This window comes from Gordionus sp. m RMFG-2023, chromosome 1, assembly GCF_954871325.1.
Source record: "Gordionus sp. m RMFG-2023 chromosome 1, tfGorSpeb1-WG-v2, whole genome shotgun sequence".
Classification (NCBI taxonomy): domain Eukaryota; kingdom Metazoa; phylum Nematomorpha; class Gordioida; order Chordodea; family Parachordodidae; genus Gordionus; species Gordionus sp. m RMFG-2023.
The window spans coordinates 51258263-51280973 of record NC_088775.1 but is presented as its reverse complement, the minus strand read 5'-3'; the positions used below and the strand labels follow the sequence as shown (position 1 = coordinate 51280973).

At 27.3% G+C, this 22711-nt stretch overlaps 1 protein-coding gene across 4 annotated transcripts in view; it reads left to right on the top strand.

Moving 5' to 3' along the window:
• LOC135922188 (synaptic vesicle 2-related protein-like) overlaps positions 1–22540 on the top strand; it is a 135725-nt gene extending 113185 nt beyond the window's left edge. The window contains exons 10-14 of one of the 4 annotated variants that reach the window (XM_065456614.1): positions 10076–10187; positions 21120–21201; positions 21350–21439; positions 21898–22011; positions 22282–22540. In XM_065456614.1, coding sequence (XP_065312686.1) covers positions 10076–10187; positions 21120–21201; positions 21350–21439; positions 21898–22011; positions 22282–22302 — 419 coding nt within the window. In that variant the 3' untranslated portion in view covers positions 22303–22540. The remainder of the gene's footprint in view (positions 1–10075; positions 10188–21119; positions 21202–21349; positions 21440–21897; positions 22012–22281) is intronic. The other 3 variants (XM_065456613.1, XM_065456612.1, XM_065456611.1) reach the window with 3 other exon arrangements.
• The last annotated feature ends 171 nt before the right edge of the window (positions 22541–22711 follow it).

The following is a 22711-nucleotide window of genomic DNA, read 5'->3' as shown; positions in this document are numbered from 1 at the left end:
ACGAATGATATGTCAAGGGAACATAGATAGCGGATGTGTATTTAATTTAATATGTGCTTTGACACCATTTAAATGACCACTCATAGCTGGGGAACATCAACCTTGTCTTCGCATTAAATTTTTATTTATCTTATACTTCTTTAAATTTAACAAAATATTTTAAGAGTAAGTTTAATGTTGAAAAAATTATAATTAAATTGTTGCAAAAATTTAACCTGGAGGGGGAATTTTTTTATTAGCTTAAAATGATATTTATAAAAACTGGCAAATTTTCCATGGGGGGGGCTTGGTTACGCGCCTGTTCCCGACAATGTGTGCATTGTCTGATTTTTTCCGGCAATTCTTTATAGTGGTCGGCAGGCTGTATGACTAAATACTGCATTGCTTAAAACAATTAATCATAATCAATCAAAATCTTATTATATAATTCTATTTTTATTTAATATTTCGTGATTTGAAACCGACCCTTTAACTAAATGCTTCAGTGTTATGCCTGAAGAAATCTTTATTTTTGCTTTATACTTGTACATTAACGTGTTAAGCATTATTCCAAAAATTATTGTAAAAATATTGTGATTTAACGATTGCCGAGCTCAAACCCGACCACTTACTAAATATTCGTTTATCCAAATTTGCTTGTAATATCAATTAAAAAATGATAATTTTTGTTTCATATCTTTATAAATACATGAAAAACATTATCCCAAAAAATATTAAAAAAATATCGTGATTTGACCGATTGTCAAGCTTAAAACCTTTTCTCAATATATCATCAAAAATATTCAAAAAATAATATAAATATATATAATTAAATGAGGCTCAGTTATTTCCTAGTATTTTCTTCTCTATTTGATATAATTATTTCCTCATGTATTTTGAAAAATATTTAACAAAATAGAAATTATGAATAATAAATTAATTATAATATTGTATTTGTATGCGATATTAATAAAAAAATTAAAAAAAAATTGATATTTATATGCGATGTAAATAAAAATATTTTTAAAAAATTGGTATTTGTATGCGATATGTATAAAAAATTAATTTCTGAGTTGATTATATGATGGAGTATTTAATGATTAGGATGGGATGGAACAGTATGTCTGATACAAATATCTATTGTAAAATTAAAAGATTGATTTGATATATATATAATATATATGAAAAAGAGTAATACGTTTAGGGCCTTAATTTTCAATTTTAATATTGATACTGTCCTATTTTTTTTTATTTTAAAGGTTTTTTTTTTTTAGAAATTTTAGGTTTTAAAAGTATTAGTTCACCGCATGATGACATAACCTTTTCTTTTTCCAGTTTTTTACTACCTTTTATTAAATTTATTTACCTCATTTTTTTTATCTTCCTCACTAAATTTCTCCCAAATTGATAAATCTAAGTGAAATGATTAATACCCCTCAGCCAAGTAATATTCTCCTTTCCCTATCAAAGCTCTTTCAAGATCTTCTTGTATTTGTACCTTATTATTTATTATATCATAAGTTAATAAAATGACGTGATTTCCAATTAGTTTAACTTTTAAAAACATTCACAATTGTTGTTAGTTCATAAATCACTTATAAATTTATTTTTAATAGGAAATAAACATAATTGCACAAATTCTTTTCTAAATAAATGTTAATATGTTTTATAAAAAAATAATAGTGATTAATTTCGCAAAATTTAAGTAAATTATTAAGTTTATCAAAAAAAATATATCATCAGAATTGGAAATACCATGCCATTGTTTCCAAAAATTAAAGATATTGTATTGTTTCTTATTACTTCGGGAACCACCTCATTATCTCTTAAATAATTTTTAATATTTTCTTTTGGAACCCCCTCTTTATCTCTTAAATAATTTTTAATATTTTTTTTATATCTTGTGCATAATAATTGCACGGTATTCAGAAAATTTTGTTTTATGGAGGTAAGTAGAGCCTTGTCATCATCTGTTTTAAAGATTATATTATTTTTATTAAATAGGTTTTTTTTACAATTTCCTTTAAATCTGAAAAGAAAATATTATAAGTTTGTTAACCTGCATTCCCATACAAATAAAGTGGGCCGAGAAAAATTGGATAATCCTTAGTAGACCCCAGGGATCCAAGCCGAAACGAATATCGGTTCTGGTTAGGATAAAAATAACGGTTCAAGGTTCAGGTTCGGTTCGCAAAAAATAAAAATATCGGTTCGGTTCGAACCTCTAAAAACCTGCTTGAACACTTTTGTATTCAAACCTATTTTTTTAAGTAAATTTTTTTCTGTGTATATTTTTATATTAATATTAGATTGGTTCTTTTTCCCAGAGATTCGAACCAAACCCGGAGAATAACTGGGTTTTTGAAAAAAAATCGGAACCCGAAACGAACCTGAACCCCGTTTATAAAATTCCCCAAACCCTGAACCGAACCCGGAAATTTTTTGAAACTGGTCTTCAAATTATGTATAAGGAAAATTTTTTTTTATTTCATAATTAAAATAAAAACACATAAATAAAAACCTTCATTTTTATTAATTGCACATTATAAAATAATATTTAATTAATAAATATAACAAATAAATATCAATGATTAATTTTAATATGAACAATTACTTAAAAATTTTTTATTAAGCCGCACAATTAATATATTTTCAAAATTCTTCTCACTCAAATTACATATATAAGGAGATAATATAAATTTAATTGTTGAGAAACATATTTCCACACTGGGTAGCTATCATTGTCATTATGATATCAGATTTGATGTGCCATTTATAATATTATATGTAAATAATTTATATATTATTTATTTTTTCTCTACACATTATAATTTATAAGCTTAAAATATTTAAAAAATGTTCTAAAATGGCAATATACTAAAGTTTATAAAAGTTTGACTGACGCTTATCAATCAAATGTAATTTATAATAATTTTTAAAATAATTAGAATATAATTAAAATTTTTGCAGTATACTAGTAATAACTTAAACATTATTTTATAAGCATAAAATTATAAGGCTCGAACCGGTTCAGAGGCTAGTGGTTCGGCTAGAGACGAGTTCATTTGAAGAAGGATACATCCAGTGGCGTATCCAGGATTTTCTTATAGGGGGGAAAAATTTTTCAGCTTTCCCCCGGCCTTCGGCCGGGTCTTATTTAGCTATTCTATTAAATTATGAATAATTTAATAATAATTATATTTCTATTTTTAACTATTATTTACTAATTCGTGCTTATGGATAGGATATTACAAGCCTCTTTTTTATTATTTCAAGTTAGGTATATTATATTTAATAAAGTTTTTTTAAATGTAAAGGTTTATTTATGTGTTGAAATAAAGTGTAATGTCATTTTTTTTTAAATTTGCTTTAAAAACTAGCCTCAGCTTAAATTCTCATACAATATAAGTAGAATATAATTTTTTTTATTGAAAATATTAATAGTAGTTAAAAATATTGACTAGAAAATAATTAAATTAACAAGTTTTTTTTAACTTCTTATCAAATACAAGATTTTTAATTATTTCGTTTGTCTTTGGAACCAAATCTCTGTGTATATTTAACAGAGCTAACCCATTTAGCCGAGATTCAGTACTTCGTAAATATGTTTTCAACCTTCTCAAGTTGGAAAAAGTCCTTTCATTCGTACATGTTGTAATAGGCAAACATGCAAGAATATAAAACAACTTCGAATTATTAGGAAATTGAACCAAAGTTTCTTTACACCGATTGAGCGCATCAATAGCATGCTCAGGTAAAATAGCTAAACGTATAAATATTTATACCACAATTCGAATTCACTGATTAAATTTATTTCATTATCAATCTCATAGGAATAAAATTTTTCTAAATATTTAATTTTACCAATAGTGGCATTAGAAAATGAAGAAGGATCTTTGGGTAATAAAACTTGAAGATTGCTAAAGACTTGTTTTTTATCTAAAACCCGTACTTTTATTTGCTATAAAAAAGTATCTAAGAATGGGATGAAAATGGATTTTATAATATTCTTTAGTTGAGCCAATATTTATTTTCATCTCAATAATGGCCTAGGTGCTAGACGAGGTTTAATTAGTATTATATCATAAAATTTAGCCTTCGATTCAACGTCTAGATAAATATTATGAAAATATTTATCTACATTCATTCTTATTGTATCTACCTGTTCATGTATATTTTCCAATGTTCCGCCAAATCAATAACTTGAACCAAATCTAAATTTGGTTTTTGTAAATTTCTACAAAGTAGTGAGCTAAAAATAATTTATTGATGCAACTAGCAGCAATGATAAACTCTGATTGATCAATTGAATTCAATAATGATATCGCTGCTAACGACACATTACTTTTTTTCATGCTCAGCCTTATTTATAAATTATCGTTTGATTTCAATCTCTTTGACTAAATATTTTTCCATTTTATTAATATTTTTGAATAATATGTTGGAAAATTGATATTCAAATATTTGTAAAATTTTGATTGGTGGGGGGGGGGGAATCTGGGGGGTGGGGGTAAAATTTTTATTAGCTTAAAATGATATTTATGAAAATAGTCAAATTTGCGATGGGGGGGGGAAATTTTCCCATTTCCTCCCCATTGGTTACGCGCCTGGATACATCATAGGCACAATATCTTCATTTTTTATCCCTTTAAGAATTTTGATAGCCATCTCAGGAGATGGTTTGTCTTTTGAACTATAATGATAAAATTTTAATATAAATTATTAATTATATACCTTACCTAATTAAATACTGTAGGAATATATTAGACATTTTTAAAACAAAAATATGATTTATAATTATATAATAATTTAAAATTTTAAAAGCTATTATTTAAAATTATTTTTTTGTTTATGATTTATAACGTTCACTTTTCATTTTTTTCTTTCTAGGATGATGCCATAATATATTTTAAAAAATTCTAATTTTTTAAAAACTTTATAATTTAAATGACATTGAAAAATACCAGGCGCATAGCTAGGAATTTTTACCGAGGTGAAGGGGGAGGGGGATAATTTTTTTAATATTTAAATGATTTTTTTTGAAGCATTAAAAATTTATTAGAACCAATCATATTTGAAAATATGATAGTTTCGACAAATAATAAAATATTGGAAAATACAAAATATTAAGTGCGAATAATAAAATATTGGAAAATACAAAATATTAAGTGCGAATAATATAATACGGTTAAAAAAATTATATAAACCGGTATGTAAATCACAATTAAATATAACATTAAACATTTTATAATGATATAGAAAGTGATTCAAAATATCATTCGTAAATGAAAATTTAATCTTCTTTGCTATTACAGCATTTTATTTTTATAGTTTGCTTTGTGTTGGGGATTAAATCTCAATGAGAAAAATTAATCTATTAAATCATTTTTAAGATATCGTACTTTTGATGATATATAGTAGACAAAAAATTAAATATTTAGTAAGTGGTCGGTTTTAAGTTCGGCAATCGGTCACGATATTTTTTTAATATTTTTTGGGATAATGTTTTCCATGTATTTATAGAGATATAAAACAAAAATGAACATTTTTCAATTGATATTACCACCAGCAAATTTGGTCAATCGAATATTTAATAGGTGGTCGGTTTTGAGCTCGGCAATTGGTCAAATCAAAATATTTTTTTAGAATAATACTTAACACGTAAATATACGTTTATAAAACAAAAATGAAGATTTTTCCACAGATAACGCAAGCAATGCAGTATTTAGTCATTGGGTCGGTTATCGGTCAAATCACGATATTTCTAAAATATTTTTTAGGATAATGTTAGGATTATGTTTTGCATGTGTTTATAGAGGTATAAAACAAAAATGAATATTTTCAGTTGATATCACTAGCAAATTTGGTCAATCGAATATTTAGTAAGTGGTCGGTTTTGAGCATCGGTCAAATCACAATATTTTTAAAATAATTTTTGGAATAATGTTTAACACGTAAATGTACGCGTATAAAACAAAAATAAAAATTTTTTCAGGGAACGCCAGCCAGGTTTTCGAACCAAACCCGAACCCGGAGAAGAAAGCCCAGGTTTTTGGGGAAAAATATGAACCTAAACCGAACCTGAACACCGTTTATGAAATTTTCAAAACCACGAACCGAACCCGGGAATTTTTGAACCCGGGTTCAACCAGGTTCAGTGTATTGTTTAAATACTAATAATTTATTTGACATTTTATAATATTTTCAAATTTCTAATAAGTGAAGTGTTAATAAATTTTAAACAACTTAATTCATTTACTCCATTTTTAAATTTTATATATTTATTCTCAAAGATTCCTATTGGATTATTAATAAATTTTAAACAATTAAATTCATTTACGCCATTTTAATTTTTAACTTATTCTCAAAGAATATTAATTAGAGGAAAATGAAAGTGAACAAGTTAAAGTAAAAATTATTATATTGGATATTGTTAATTTAAAGAAATACGTCTAAATAAAAATTTTTAAATCTATACATGACTATGCTTTGTATTTTTAACTAATTTTGCCTATTAATAAAATAAAAGATTTATATTTTATACCAAATTTATGTCTAGTTTTATAATTATGATTTACATATAGAATATGTTTTTTTTTCAATTCAAAAATTCTTAAACCTGAGCTGAACCTGAAGCCAAACCCGGGTTCAAAAATATTTCCCTGAACTTAACCCGAACCGAACCCACCTATTTTTTTTAACCTTAAACCGAACCCGAACCGAATCCGGGCAAATATTTTGCCCGGCTTGCATCCCTGACGCCAGCAAAGCAACATTTAGTCATTGGGTCGGTTTCAAATCAGTTATCGGTCAATTTACGATATTTTTAAAATATTTTTTGGGATAAAGTTTTGCATGTGTTTATTTTATAGAGATATAAAACAAAATTGTTAATTTTTTAATTCATACTACTCAGAGACCTGCAGAGGTACCATTTGCACGGCCCGGCCCGGTTTTAAATTTTTACGGCCCGGCCCGGCCCGGTTATTTTTAAAAAAAAATTTCAGGCCCGGCTCGGAATTTTTTAAAATTATATTCGACCTGGTATATACAAAAATTGACCTATGAGGTATTTAACATATTTTTCAGCGAGTATTATCGCTTATTATTTAAAAAATACATGTAAAAAGCTAATATTTTGAGAATATTATATTGAATTTATAAAAATTATAAAACTGTTATTTATAAAAATGGATATTTTGAGCATATACTATATTTTATATTGCATTTATAAAAATAAAACTAATATTCATAAAAATGGTAATAATATTTTGAGCATATACTATATTTTATATTGCATTTAAAAATAATAAAACTAATATTTAATTTATAAAAATGGAAAATATTTTGAGAATATAATATATTGTATTTAATTTACTATTTAATTTATAAAATAAAAATAAATCGCTATTTAAAAAAATGCATGTATAATAAATAGTATTTTGAAAATATAATCTAATTGCACAATATTAATATAATTTATTTTATAATATAAATTTTTAACAAAAGAAGATAATTGTATTATATAATATTGTAAAAAAATAATGAAAAATGTTGGATTAAAAACTTTCATGACTTAAGTTAAATATAATAAATGCAATAAATATTTGACAGTTTGCAAAGTAAAAAACCAGCATGATTGACGAAACCCTATACTCAAGAAAGATATTAAAAATTCACAAAATATCATGAAGAAAGAGAAGCATATCTACCTTTTCAGGTTGAAGATTACTTCTTCTTTCTTCAAGAATTCTCGTAGTGGAAAAATTCCGCTCACAGCTTGCACTTGAAGCAGGAATTGCCAATTTTGCTAAAATTGGAAATTCGCTTTGTTGAGCCGCCCACCACCCTAACAAATTATCCACCTTAAATGTTTCATCTATTTTTTTATTTATGTAATTATAATATTCATCATCGGGTATTGACATATTACCAGAATTACCATCGCCCCATTTGTCATAAAACGATTGAGTTTGTTTAACAACAGTCGTAATTTGACTGGTCGATGGTATTTCATTTACTTCCTGAGCCTCTTGTAATTTAATATAATCTTTTATATAGTTTTCCGTCATCTTGCGATCTGTCCCTGACTATATACGTAATTGCTTGAATTTGGGACAGAGAAAAAGAGAAATAAAACTTGTGTAAAACAAATTTTTCAATTAAAAAATGCTTTATATTAAGTAAAATCAATTTTATTTCTCCTTTTTCGCTTTGAAAGGTATTACAAACTTCAAGAAGTGATATTCCTTTATTTGATTGTTTTGGTAAAATATATTCTAAAAATTTAGGTAAGAATTATAAAAAAATATATTAATACTTTGAATAAATTTGCAGGAAATTAATAATTAGATCGATCTGTGGGTGTTAGGTAGTGTTAACCATCACCTAATATTATATTAATCATAACTATAATATAATATAATCTTATAACTATTAACTCATAATGTAAAAATTTTTATAAAAAATATTAAGGGGCCCGGCCCGGGTTTAACAATCTTATCTGATACTACTAGCAAATTTGATCAATCGATATTTAGTAAGTTAACTGTTTTGAGTTCGGCAATCGGTCAAATCATATTTTTTTAGGATAATGTTATACACGTAAATATAAGCAATGGAAACAAAAATGAAGAGATTTTGATCAAACCCACAATATATGCCTTTTTCTATTATTTTTCGATTTTAAACTTACTCATAATTTAAATTTCAAAGAAACCTGCCATTTTTTTTTAATTTTTAGGTTTTCCACATATATTTACACCAAAATATAAAATAAGTACTAAACAATAATCATTCGGTTTCCTAAAATGATATTTTTATATTTATGCATTTAACGCCCTCTTATGGATATGTTTGTTTGTTATAATAAGTTAATAAATATATTTTTTTCGCCATTAATATAATAAAAATAGAATTATATATTATTTGATATTAATTAAATTATGAATAATTGCTTTTTAGCAATGCAGTAATTAGTCGTGCCAGTCAGCAGGGTGATATTATTTCGGCAATGTACTATTTTACAAATTATTTTTTAAGACGAATTTTTTATTTATAAATTTATTTTATAGATAAATTTTTTAAATATATTTTTAGAAGATGATTTATTTTGATATTATATTATTTTAAATATTTATTTTAGATGGTTTTTTACCTTTTCTAATTTATCTTACATTATTTATTGAATATATTAATATATTTTTTAGAGTTAATTTTTTATATAGTGAATTCAATGATAAATCAACATGAGTTTCAACCCCACCCCCTCAGATATTTCTAAAATTTTTAAAATGGGGCATTTTGAGCAAAATGCTTTCCCATTAATTTTAAATATTTTTGGATCAAATTTAGCTAGAAGTGTTATTTGAAGATTTTTATATAGCCTCATTTTATGGTAGGCCCTTTAAAGTCATATAATGTTAAATATTATTTAAAAAATTTAAGTATCAAAAATCGGAAATGGTCGTAAAATCAAATCGGCATTTGTTTTCTCTCAAATTTTTTACGGGGTTTCTTTTCCGAAAGTCCTATTACCGTTTAAAATTTTTTTAATGAAAAAAATTTTAAATGTCTTAAAAATAAAAATTATGACCATTCACCTAACTATGATGCATTGTCACAGAAATTACATTGCAACATGTTGAATTATTTATTTTTACCAATTTTCGTTAAATAATTTGAAAGAGAATTCGAATAAAATTATGACTATTGCTATCTTCATAGAAAAACCAAAAAAGCTAAAAACTCTAATTAAATTTATTATATATTTGTTACATCAAATTTTTTTAAGATATATTTTGAAAATAATTCTCAAAAAAAACGATCAGTATATCTCATGGGATTTAACCCACAGGATTTTTTACAAACGAAATCCTCAAAATATAAAATTTTAATGAAAAAATTACAATGGATTTTTTACAAAAAAAATCTTCAGAATATTATAAAATTTTGGTGATCAAAAAATTAAATTGGATCCCACGAGTTTTTTTACAAAAAAACTTGAAAAGCAAAAATCTTTGCATTTCAAACTATCTCAAATAATTTAGAATATATTTAACAATGGCATAACATACTGTTTTCACACTAAAATAAGGTTTGTTTTTGACGGTATTCATAATCGAAAGTTTAGGAAGGAAAATTACGATAGCCATAGAGTTTTTCGCCTTTTCAATTTTCGTTTTCCTGCTTAACATTTGCAGCAATAGGTTACCGAGTTTTAATTTAATATACATATTATTCTATAATAATTAAATTAAACATAAGATGTCGGATAGTTTATTTTGGAGCTTATATTGTAAGCAATAAATGCTTTATAATAGGTAATATATCTGCTTCCATATCAGTTCAGTGAAATTTTTATCGCGAATGTTTATTATAGCGAATAGAATTTATAGCTAAAATTATATAGCAAAGTCATTATCGCGAAATCAAAATCGCGCAGACAATATAGCGAAATATTTCATGAAATAGATATCATGAAGTCAGTATCACAAATCAACTAATATAAAATATTAAAATTGTCGAAGCAAATGGATATCGAGTTAATAAGTCCGTGTGGGATAGATTCAGATAAGAATATACAGGGTTTCCCATTCAAAAGAGGAAAAGGGTCAATCAAAAAAAGAAAAGTTTCAATCAAAAAATTAAAGTCCCAAAGGCTTAAGAAATAGTGTTGTTAAACGGCTCGTTTTGAGCCGATTTTTAAAAAAGACTAACTCAATATTTTAGCTAGAAAAATATTGCCTAAGCCTCGAGATTTCGATAATATATGTTTTGACATTTGTTCCTTCTATGACAAAATCTTCAGGCTTGCGTAATATTTTTTTGGATGAAATACTGAGTGTTTTTAAAAATCGGCTCAAAACAAGTCGTTTATTACAGTAGGAAAAGTTCTATCAAAAAAGTAAAAGTGTCAAACAAAAAAGAAAATTCAATCAAAAAGTAAAACTCACAATCAAAAAAGGAATATTGTTATTTTTTTAAATTTTTTTTCTTAATTAAATTTTTACTTTTTTTTATTATTCCATCTTGTTTTGTTACTAACTTTTTGCGATCTTTTTCTTAATCTTTTGTCAATTTTATTTCTTCTCATTTTTTATCATTCATGTATTTTTAAAAATAAGTCATTTATTTTCCCTGTCATTTTTCTTCATTTTTCTATTTTTATGTCTAATAATTCATTTACATTTATTTTTTATTCTACATATAACAATTTTTGACTTTTTGTGATTTTTTTTCTCCTTATATTTTTTTTTATATTAGAGTTAATTTTTGTTTTTCTTTGGCAATCAAATTTTTTTTATTAATATTTTTTGCATTTCAAATTATTTCACTATAATTAATGAATTAAATTAATCATTTGGTTATAATGTACCTTTGTAATATTTAAATAAGTTTGAACTATAATACCAAACGATAAAATTAATAAAATATAATCATATATTAATTCTTATTTTTGAAATTTTAATATTTATACTAGAAGTATTCAATACTTTTGTGCAAGTAAATAATTTTTTTAAAGTATTATTAATACTATATTCTTTAATTTATGAATAATTAAATGTAAAAATGAGGTAAATTTAATAATCTCAAATTTTTTTGTTTTTAAAAATAAAATCACGAAGATCAATAAAAAATTAATAGTGCAACAAAAACTCCAATAATTGACTCGTTAAAAAATGAATAATATCATAAAATAGCATCATGTTTTAAAGTAAGCTATAAAACAATTACAAATATAAAATACTCATATCTCAAAAAGGAATAAAATATAGTTTGCCCAAAGGCGGTTCAAGTGCACGCAAGAAATTACATCAAGAACAGAAAGAATATTTAAATTGTATATTGATTGCACATTACCTTAAAAAAGTTATGTGGAATGATTAAATAAAGATATATATATCAAAAATACGTATCAACTATCAAGGTTACTTTAATGATTTGGGTATACTTTTAAAAGGGTATCACTACGTTCAGTTAGAGAAAATGCATAATCAAATATCGGGATTCGCATAGAATTCGCGAATTGGTTTGCGAATAAGTGAAATTTATCTTTATCGATGAGAACGGATTTTCAATATCAATGATGCGGTTATATGAATTATTAATAATGTCCTAGGGATAAAAATAATTAATTATACCATCATTTCTGCTCTCACGATTGCGGGAATATTCAGATTCTAAGATCATGATGGCCCCTGCGCTCTATACTTTTGCAATTTTCTAAATGAAATACTAAATCATTTTGAAGAAGGTCATATGATGAATATGATCTTTGTGATGAATAATGTTCCATTTCATCATAACCATACAATTAGAATATCGATAGAAAGATGAGGGCATACAATAAATTTACCACCATACAGTTCTTATCTTAGTCCCATTGAAAATGTATGGAAGTATTTTTTCAGAGATCAAAATCTGAGATCTGAAGAAAATGCAAGGAAATTATTAATGATTAATATAAATTTTTGTTTCACTATATATATATATCAGAGACCTGCAGAGGGACCATTTGCACGGCCCGGCCCGGTTTTAAATTTTTTAGGCCCGGCCCGGATATTAAAAAAAAATTTTTACGGCCCGGCCCGGATTTAAAAATTTAAGGCCCGGCCCGGATATTTTTTAAAATTATATTCGACCTGGTATATACAAAAATTCACCTATGAGGTATTTTACCATATTTTTCAGCGAGTATTATCGCTTATTATTTAAAAAATACATGTAAAAAGCTAATATTTTGAGAATATTATATTGAATTTATAAAAATTATAAAACTGTTATTTATAAAAATGGATATTTTGAGCATATACTATATTTTATATTGCATCTATAAATAACTAATATTCATAAAAATGGTAATAATATTTTAAGCATATACTATATTTTATATTGCATTTAAAAATAATAAAACTAATATTTAATTTATAAAAATGGAAAATATTTTGAGAATATAATATATTGTATTTAATTTATAAAATAAAAATAAATCGCTATTTAAAAAAATGCATGTATAATAAATAGTATTTTGAAATATAATATAATTGCACAATATTAATATAATTTTTTTTTTTTTTTAATTAAAATAATTTTTATTTATCAACAAATAAACATATTATATGATATAAACCAATTCTAGAAATTTTAAGAAATTTAACAACCAACAACCAACGACTTCATAATACAAGGTATAATAATGGGAATATAATTAGTGCAAATGATAATACGGGGAGGAAGGGGGGGGGGTAATTTTAAAAAAAAAAGGGAAGAAGAAGAAAATCTAGATTCATCGGGCTCCTCGGGGAATGAACCTATGAAGCATGTGAAATTAGATTTTATAATCTGAATTCCTATGCGTTGACGTAAGTAGACGCCTTCTTTTGGGTCTCCTGATTTTGTTCTTAAGGTTCTGCCAATCTTTTTAATCAGGCTAAGAGCCTGACTTCCAAGAGATGTTAAGGTCGTCGTGACAACTGGTACGAATTTATACTCATCTGGAATATCCACATATTTATTTGTTTTAAAATCTTCGTGTATTTTAAAATGTCTTTATTGATGTTGGAGGGTGAGAGGGGGTCAACGCAGGAGAAATCCCAGGCTAGAAATCGGCCATTCTCCCAGGGAATTTGTGTAATTCCATCGGGTCGTCTCCCATCCGTAAAGAGACCTGAGGGTTCTAAAGTGGCAGGAAAGCCTGCTGACTGTAAAGCTCGTTTTATGAGAGCATTACATCTGTTATGCCGGATCGAACGTCCACTGCTAAAAATGCATTGGAGGCAATGACGACCAGTTTGACTAACTGGCCTTTTGCACTTGGCGCACTTATATGAAACTGAGGTTGTTGCATTTAATCGAATGGCTACAGCAAAACTGAATTCTTGATTTGAAAGTTCGAGATCAAGATTTTTAGAGGGGATGGCATCCAAGTATTCATGTCCTGAACCTTGGTTGAGGGAAGCTAATAGGGCATGATCTTCAGATTGCAGTGTCGAAAAGAGGTAATCAACGGACCTTGCAATCATCGGATTATCCCAATCCTTTTGTTTATGGGAGGCTGGTGGTAGACATTCATCTCCAACTGAGGCTTTCCAAATGACATAAGCTTCGTCAAGCAGTGCATCTGGCAAGGTCAGGTGATCAGTTATTATTTTGGAGCTTGCCAATCTGGACGAGATGAAACCACTAATTGATAAGGCTATGGGTGATCGTAACCCTAAGCCTACTTTATTGCAGGGGAGAGTGGCTTGATGCCACGAATTGGAGTTAAATTTGAGGTTAGTTATTTTTTCCATGATGTTTTTAATTATGGATTCATATGCTCTTAAGGGATTAGGATGTTTAAAAACAGCAGTAGACCGTAGAGCATATAGGATCTTTGGTATATTGAAGAAATTTTTAATTAAGAAGAAAGATTTATGCGTGGGAAGTTGCATAAGTAGACCCTCCATATTGTTCAAATTATTCGAAGTAGCCTGGAAAAAGGCTTCAACTGCTAAGCAACCCCCAACTGGTGAGCCAAGATGTGTTAGTTCTTCGGCCATAACCTCTTTAAAGGCGTGACAGTTGCGAGATTGAGAGGTGAGCTGACAGAATTCTGTTTTGTCGACGTTTAAGAGAAGGCCTATGTCTGGCCCATCCTTTTGCAAAATTTCTAGGGCTTTGTCTATCTCTTCTGGGCTTCCGCTTATAATCCCGTCATCTATGTACCAGATATGAAGATCTAACAGGCAACTGCTTTTAATTTTTTTAACTAGATTGTCTATTCCTAAACAGAATAATATCGACCCTAGAGGATCACCCTGTTGAATTCCTTCTGAAGAAGAAAGCCTATATTCACCATATTGTAAGATGGAGGGATTCGCATAGCAGCTTAAAATGTAGCTGGAGTAGCATGGGAAGCTATTGATAAAGGATTTTAGGAAGACGGATCGCTTTATTGTGTTGTATGCATTGTAAAAATCGATTTTAATCAGGTGTTTATTTTGAGGATTATTTTGTAGATATATTCGGGTTATATGAGCGGCAGACTCGCAGCCGCCTTTGACACCAACCCCTAGTTGAGTTGATGTGAGAACTGTAGAGACCTTCTCATTGATTCGAGCCGAGATCAATTTTGATACTAGTCTTCTAAAAAGGGTGCCTATGGCAATTGGGCGCAAGTCTTTGTTTGGTTTTGTAAGAGCTATTAGTTTTGCTCCAAACATAATTGGCTGGGCGAAGATAGGAACGTCACCATGTAAGATCCTGTTACAAAGGAGAGTTATACTGTTGAGTAGGGTAGTTTGAGAATTTAGAAGAGGGATTGTTAGGTCTTGAAGATATATCGGTCTCATGCCTTCAAAACCATGTGCAGAATCTTTTTGGAAGGTTGAGATTGCTTTTCTCACTTCCCCTGGGGTAAATTCTATTGGATAAGATGTGGGATTTAAACCAGGAAATTCAGTTGAAGATGCCTGATGTGTGGGGTGCTTCATAGCCAATCGGGTATAAGTTTGAAAATTAATGGGGGCTAGTGTGTCTGATGAAGAGGCCAGACGGAGTGCTCCTTTTATATCTAAATTATCGATTTTTTTTCCAACTAAATTTACTTTTATCTTAAAAGGATTTATGGATAACTTAGGTGTGGAAGTTATGTCCATTGAAATGTTGTCTAGATCATTCAACCTGTTCTTAATTTGTTGAGTGAGGGACAGCTTGCTTTTGTCAGTTGGAACCTGAAAGGCATGGAAGCCAAATAAGAGAAACTCTTTCCAGTGCTGTGGGGAGTTAAAATTGGTTAGAAGGTTATTAATAGTTTTACTATATGATTTAGCCGCAAGAAGCCTGGCTCCCCGGGGGATTCTTGAGATAATATGAGATTTAGGTAAATTTGTAAATTCATCGGAGAAGGAGGGTATTGGTAACTCATTGGAAGTATAGGGTGAGTCCTCATTAACAGATAAATTATTAATTGTGGTGAGAGCTGGGATATGTGAAGGGGATGTTAATGTTAAATGCAATAGAGAAAATGGAGGGGGGATAGGATCTGTAAAAGGTGACTGATGTGATAAATGACACAAGTTACCACTTTTACCGTGCTTCCTTAGGGTTCCGTTTTTGTTGATTAAGGTATTTAGCCCACAGTTTGGACATTTTTTTTTAATTGGGATATGTGTAGAAAGGGACATTTACGTTTATAGGGGGAGGGGCAAGGTGGGAAAGGGAATTGAAATTTTTGTGTTAGTTTTTCTTAGAGGAAGGGGAATAAGATGGATATATATAAATTTAAAAAAAAAAATAATTTTTTAAAATAAGAAGAAAAAAAAAGAACTCGAAATAAAATTGTTGAAGTTTATCGTTAAATTGATTTTATTTTAATTAAATGGATGTTAAGATTATGTTATTTAAAAAAAATTAAAAATATAAAAATAAATAAACAATTAGAAATTAACATTGACGTAAATGGTGGTAAGTAAAAATGGTGGATAAAAATATACTTAAAATGAAGCAAAATTTTTCATGGAAGAAGGTAATGTTATCAGTGAAACAAAAAAAAGGGGGCACGGAAATATCCGATATGAGAAGGGAACTCATTTTTTTCTTTTTTGAGACTCTGAAGAATTATCGATTGAGAAAAGATAAATATAATTTGAATTATTTGAGAGATTAGTGTAGTCATCTAGATATGTTTTCGCAAATAATTCGGAGAATTAATCAGTTGACTATCGCTTTGGTTGAAGATAGACTATGGTCATCTGTAAAGGGCTTGTAACCATTCGGTTTTATAATGTTTATGCCGAATAATTAAATCGAATAAATAGAATTAAGAATACGAATGATCGATATAGTCCGGAAATCCCGAATATTTAATAAATATTGCAATATATCGGTAGAAATAATTTATTTTATAAAATAAATTTTTAACAAAAGAAGATAATTGTATTATATAATATTGTAAAAAAAAATAATGAAAAATGTTGGATTAAAAACTTTCATGACTCAAGGTAAATATAATAAATGCAATAAATATTTGACAGTTTGCAAAGTAAAAAACCAGCATGATTGACGAAACCCTATACTCAAGAAAGATATTAAAAATTTACAAATTATCATGAAGAAAGAGGAGCATATCTACCTTTTCAGGTTGAAGATTACTTCTTCTTTCTTCAAGAATTCTCGTAGTGGAAAAATTCCGCTCACAGCTTGCACTTGAAACAGGAATTGCCAATTTTACTAAAATTGGAAATTCGCTTTGATGATCCGCCCACCACTCTAACAAATTATCCACCTTAAATGTTTCATCTATTTTTTTATTTATGTAATTATAATATTCATCATCGGGTATTGACATATTAACAGAATTACCATCGCCCCATTTGTCATAAAACGATTCAGTTTGTTTAACAACAGTCGTTATTTGACTGGTCGATGGTATTTCATTTACTTCCTGAGCCTCTTGTAATTTAATATAATCTTTTATATAGTTTTCCGTCATCTTGCGATCTGTCCCTGACTATATACGTAATTGCTTGAATTTGGGACAGAGAAAAAGAGAAATAAAACTTGTGTAAAACAAATTTTTCAATTAAAAAATGCTTTATATTAAGTAAAATCATTTTTATTTCTCCTTTTTCGCTTTGAAGGTTATTACAAACTTCAAGAAATGATATTCCTTTATTTGATTGTTTTGGTAAAATATATTCTAAAAATTTAGATATGAATTATAAAAAAATATATTAATATTTTGAATAAATTTGCAGAAAATTAATAATTAGATCGATCTGTGGGTGTTAGGTAGTGTTAACCATCACCCAATATTATATTAATTATAACTATAATATAATATAATTTTATAACCATTAACTCATAATGTAAAAATTTTTATAAAAAATATTAAGGCCCACCCGGCCCGGTTTTAACAATCTTAGGCCCGGCCCGGCCCGAATATGTTTAAAAAAATTGTTTTTAGGCCCGGCCCGGGTATATTTAAAAAATTTAAAATACGGCCCCGCCGGGTTTAGGGCCGGGCTGCAGGTCTCTGATATATATATATCCAAATTGTAATGAAATAATTTGATATGCAAAATATACTTATAAAAAAATTTTTGTCTCCCAATGAGAAATAAAAATTAAGTGAAAATTAAAAAATAAATTATTTTAAAAAAAAACAAAAAAGAATAATAAAAAATGAGAAGAAATAAAATTAAGAAAAGATTAAGAAAAATAAAGATTCAAAATAACTTAAAGAGATTTCAAAAGTTAGAAATAAAATAAGAAAAAATTAAAAATTTAAGAAAAATTGACAAGAAAAAAAATTATAAAAAAATAACCATTTTCCTTTTTTATAACACTTTTCTTTTCTTTTTGGGACTTTTCATTTTTTGATTGATATTTTTCCTTTTTTGAGATAGATGATTTATATTATTTTCAAAGCGAAAAACTAAACAGTTATAAATTGGAAATCGAATGATTTATTTCCAACATTTTCCTAATCTTCTCTTTCTTCAGAAACAATTACATAAAACGTTTAGATTCTCCGGGTTTCGATAAAAGAACACAATTTTATAGAGAATCTTAAAAAATGAGAATCCCTTTTATTATTTACACGAATTAAAAAAAATTACTTAGCAAATCATCTATGATTTTTAAAAATAATTGAGAAAATCAGTAAGGTAAGTTTAAACTTGTTTTAATGCGGAATTTTTTTAAAATATTTCAGAATATTTTTAAAATTTACTCTTAATCGCATTTTTTGTCATTTATGTATAGGGGGGGGGGGGGGTATTTATTGGAGTAAAAAAACTGAGCCTAAATTCCCTCTCCATACAGCCATGAGTGAGAGAGACCATTTTTGGTCATATCAGATAAATCTCACATGCTTACCTGATATAGAATAATTGACAAAAGATCCTTCAAACCCTTTCGCGCCCGAAAATTTCCCGTGAACAAAAAATTTTTTTTCTTAAAACTGAGTTAAACAAAACAGAAATAACACATTTTCAACGTTTTTTTATTTAAAAAAGGGTATATATATATAGAATTATGAAATGTTACCAATTGTCATCATTGGGATATTCATATGTAAAGAAATATACAATTAGAATTATGAAATGTTACCAATTGTCATCATTGGGATATTCATATGTAAAGAAATATACAATTAGAATTATGAAATGTTACCAATTGTCATCATTGGGATATTCATATGTAAAGAAATATACAATTAGAATTATGAAATGTTACCAATTGTCATCATTGGGATATTCATATGTAAATAAATATACAATTTATTTTGAATGATAAGAAATAAAACAAATGCGATTTTTATTTAAACATAAAGATATTTTACATTTTATACATTCAAATCTTGAATAACCATTTTTGCAGTTCTTGCATCTTTGTCTGCTAGCCGCCGATGACTGTTTTATCTAATCTAATCTCTGTGATTGGATGAAAACTATTCAATTTCCTTCTTTTTTCAATCTTCAAAGTAGGTACCTTTTTTTCACCATTTACCTTTCCAACCATCATCAATCCTTTAGCTATCCGAGCTTTAAATACTAAAAGAGATACATGTTTACTATTTATATGGCATCTATAGAGCAACCATGAATTTGCTACAACAGGAATCTAATAAATGAAAGAAAACTCGCATATAAAAATGCTTCCATTGTCAGTTCTGTAGAGTTCAATTAACATATCATGGAGATCTACCCCGCCCATACCACCGTTATAGTCTTGAATTATGGCTGGAATTTCAACATTGGAAAAACTTATCAGATACCGACCATTTTGTTCTTGATATAGGATTTATTCCCATAAATGATGATATGGTGATAATCGATTTGTTATCAAACCATTTGCAAATTATAATATTATTATTAGAATCTTATAATCAAGGGACCCTCTTCCTTTTTTCTTTAGGATTCTATCATCATACAGGTGGCATCCCGAAAATCGATTAGATATAAGGGTCCCCGACACGATAAAGCCATTATCTTTGAGAGCAACTGCTAAATTATACGAAGAAAATAAGTTATCCATGTAAATTTTATGGTTTTTATGTGGGGGAACAGTTTCTAATAGTTGTATAACGATATTTCCGCTAATTCCCTTCGAAGTTTTTTTTATATTTGTGGATTTTCCTAAATATATTTCGAAATCACATAGCATTCCAGATGATCCACATAAAGCGAAAATTGTAATTCCCCATTTATGCGGTTTTGAGCTAATATTGTTTTAATCCATCTCCCTCTGGTATATTTATATGTTGAGGTCATCTAAAAATTATTTATAAAAATTTTAAAAATAGTATAATAAAAAAAAATTCCCACTTTCTTAACCTTTTGCAAATATTATATTGGCTTTCTAAATGGAAAATAACCTATATTCAATTTTTACTATATCATATTTTTAATATTTAATTTAAAAAAATTATAGAAAAAATTACATTATAAAATCCCAATGTTACCAATTTAGATTTCCTTCAAAAAATCATATAAATAATAGTTATTGTTAAATTTTCTTTTACTAAATATGAAATACTAGTAAAAATCTATTATAAAAACATTATATACCTTTGATTTATATATATTTATATAGAATGGTTATCGATGTAAAAGTGTAAAAATTTTGGCGCGTAAAATACCTAACCTTGAACTTGTATTTTGATATAATAAAATTATGATTTTGACAGGTTAATGATAAAACATGTAATAATAAATATTGTTTTGTAAATTCATGCGTCTAAATAGCAAACATGAGTTTTTTAAATATAAAAATTTTGATGACAAATGATCTCACTGGGCGCGAAAGGGTTCGTTGCTTTTATGATTAAAGGAACTCCTAAGGGTGAATTATTCTAATATATTGCTTTTATTTTAATAAATTTTTTCACAATATATTTATATCTTGTTAACGCGCTCAATAACTTCGCGCAAACACATTCATGGTAAAAAGTTCGCCATAAAGGGTTCGCGATTTTATCTTTGCTATAAATGCTTCGCCGAATTGGATTCGTGATAAAATTTCGCAAAAAAGTCTTTATCTATAAAAGTCTCGCTGATTCAGATACGAATATATATAGCTAACTGAGTAGATGTTTCAATCATAATGCTCACTTTAAGTTTTATTTTTCAAATTGGATATTTAAAATAAAGAGCCATGATGACAACTTTCATTTTTATTGCTCGCACAGTTATATCCGCAGGTTTTCAGGCTACTTATGTGTACACTCCGGAAGTAAAATTTATTTAAATTTTCCTATTTTATAAGTGTTTTTCAATTTAAACATGAGTTAGATATATTATTCACAAAATTCAAATATTTTTTTGAAATTGAAATTTAAGACCACTAAAGATTCTTATAATGTTATGACCGCTTTATTTAGGTATATCCCACGACTATAAGGGCATTGGGCATAGGTACTTGCAGCATGATGGCTCGTGTAGGTGCTATTCTTACTCCTTTTGTAGCTCAGGTAACCTTTATCAAAATAATTCGTTAATAAAATTATATTTAATTATCAGAAATACATAAAAATATGTCATGCTGTGTGAAAGAAATATAGTTTGAGATATATTTGAAGATTACTTCTGTAATATAAGGTGTCTACTATAAATGAAAAGGGGGGGGGGCTAATTTGCGATAAAATTTTTTTTGACGGTGGTTTAAATCTGGACGTGTTGCCTCGAAATTATACATACTATTAGGGTTATAAAAGTATAACACCCATAGGAATTAGACAAATGAGTTGATTATACCCAGAGTTAGGAACCGTTTTTAGTTCTTGACCAAATTCTGATAACGTATTTTTATGTCGTAAGATCATATCAAAAATATATTCATTTTTTTTAAATATTAAAATTTTTTTTACAATGAAATTACAAATTTAATTTTTTAATGATCATTTAAAGAAAGATTCTTAAAAAAATTCAGGTGTTATTAAAAACTTCTGTGAGATCTGCAATCGATATTTATGCCGCTTCGAGCATTATCGCTGGTATATGTTCCCTTCTTTTACCCATAGAAACTAAAGGCCGTGAAATGAAAGTAATTTTTAGCATCTGCTCAAACTTAGGATTTTTTTATTGGATAAGATATTTGAATTAACTATTTTAGTGCCCAGCAGGAATTGAGACAAATCACGTGGTTGTAAAAACTTTAGTTTTAAGGCCAAATTATGATGTAAAAAGCACAGTAACACGAATTTTAATACTTAATCATATTTTCAATTACTGCTTTTTATTTGAAATTTTACAAGTATATATCAACGAACAAGTATTACAGTTTATTTTAAAAAAAATCATTATTTTATGACAGGATACAGTTATGACTCGATAGAAAACATTCCATGGAGCATTTTTTTGTTGTGTTTAAACCATTAATTGAAATTAAAGACAAGTCGCTCTTTATTCTTTATAAATATTTTGCAAAAAAAACTCAGAAACTTGCCCAAGAAACAATTTGATATTATCTTTTATCTCCAATGGTCTTTAAAAATTATTATAACAATTATATTTTACAATTATTTACCATATGATTTGTGTACAACATTAGACGAGGCAATATATTTATTTATAACTTATTATTAAAATGCATAAATAGACGTTATATATATTTTATTTGCTTAATGACAATTGTTATTTATTTTAATGATATTACATTATATTAATATTTTGTGTTCTTCATGTGTTATTTATATAATAAAATTTAATTTAAATGATCGAAAAAAATTTAGTATATTTACATA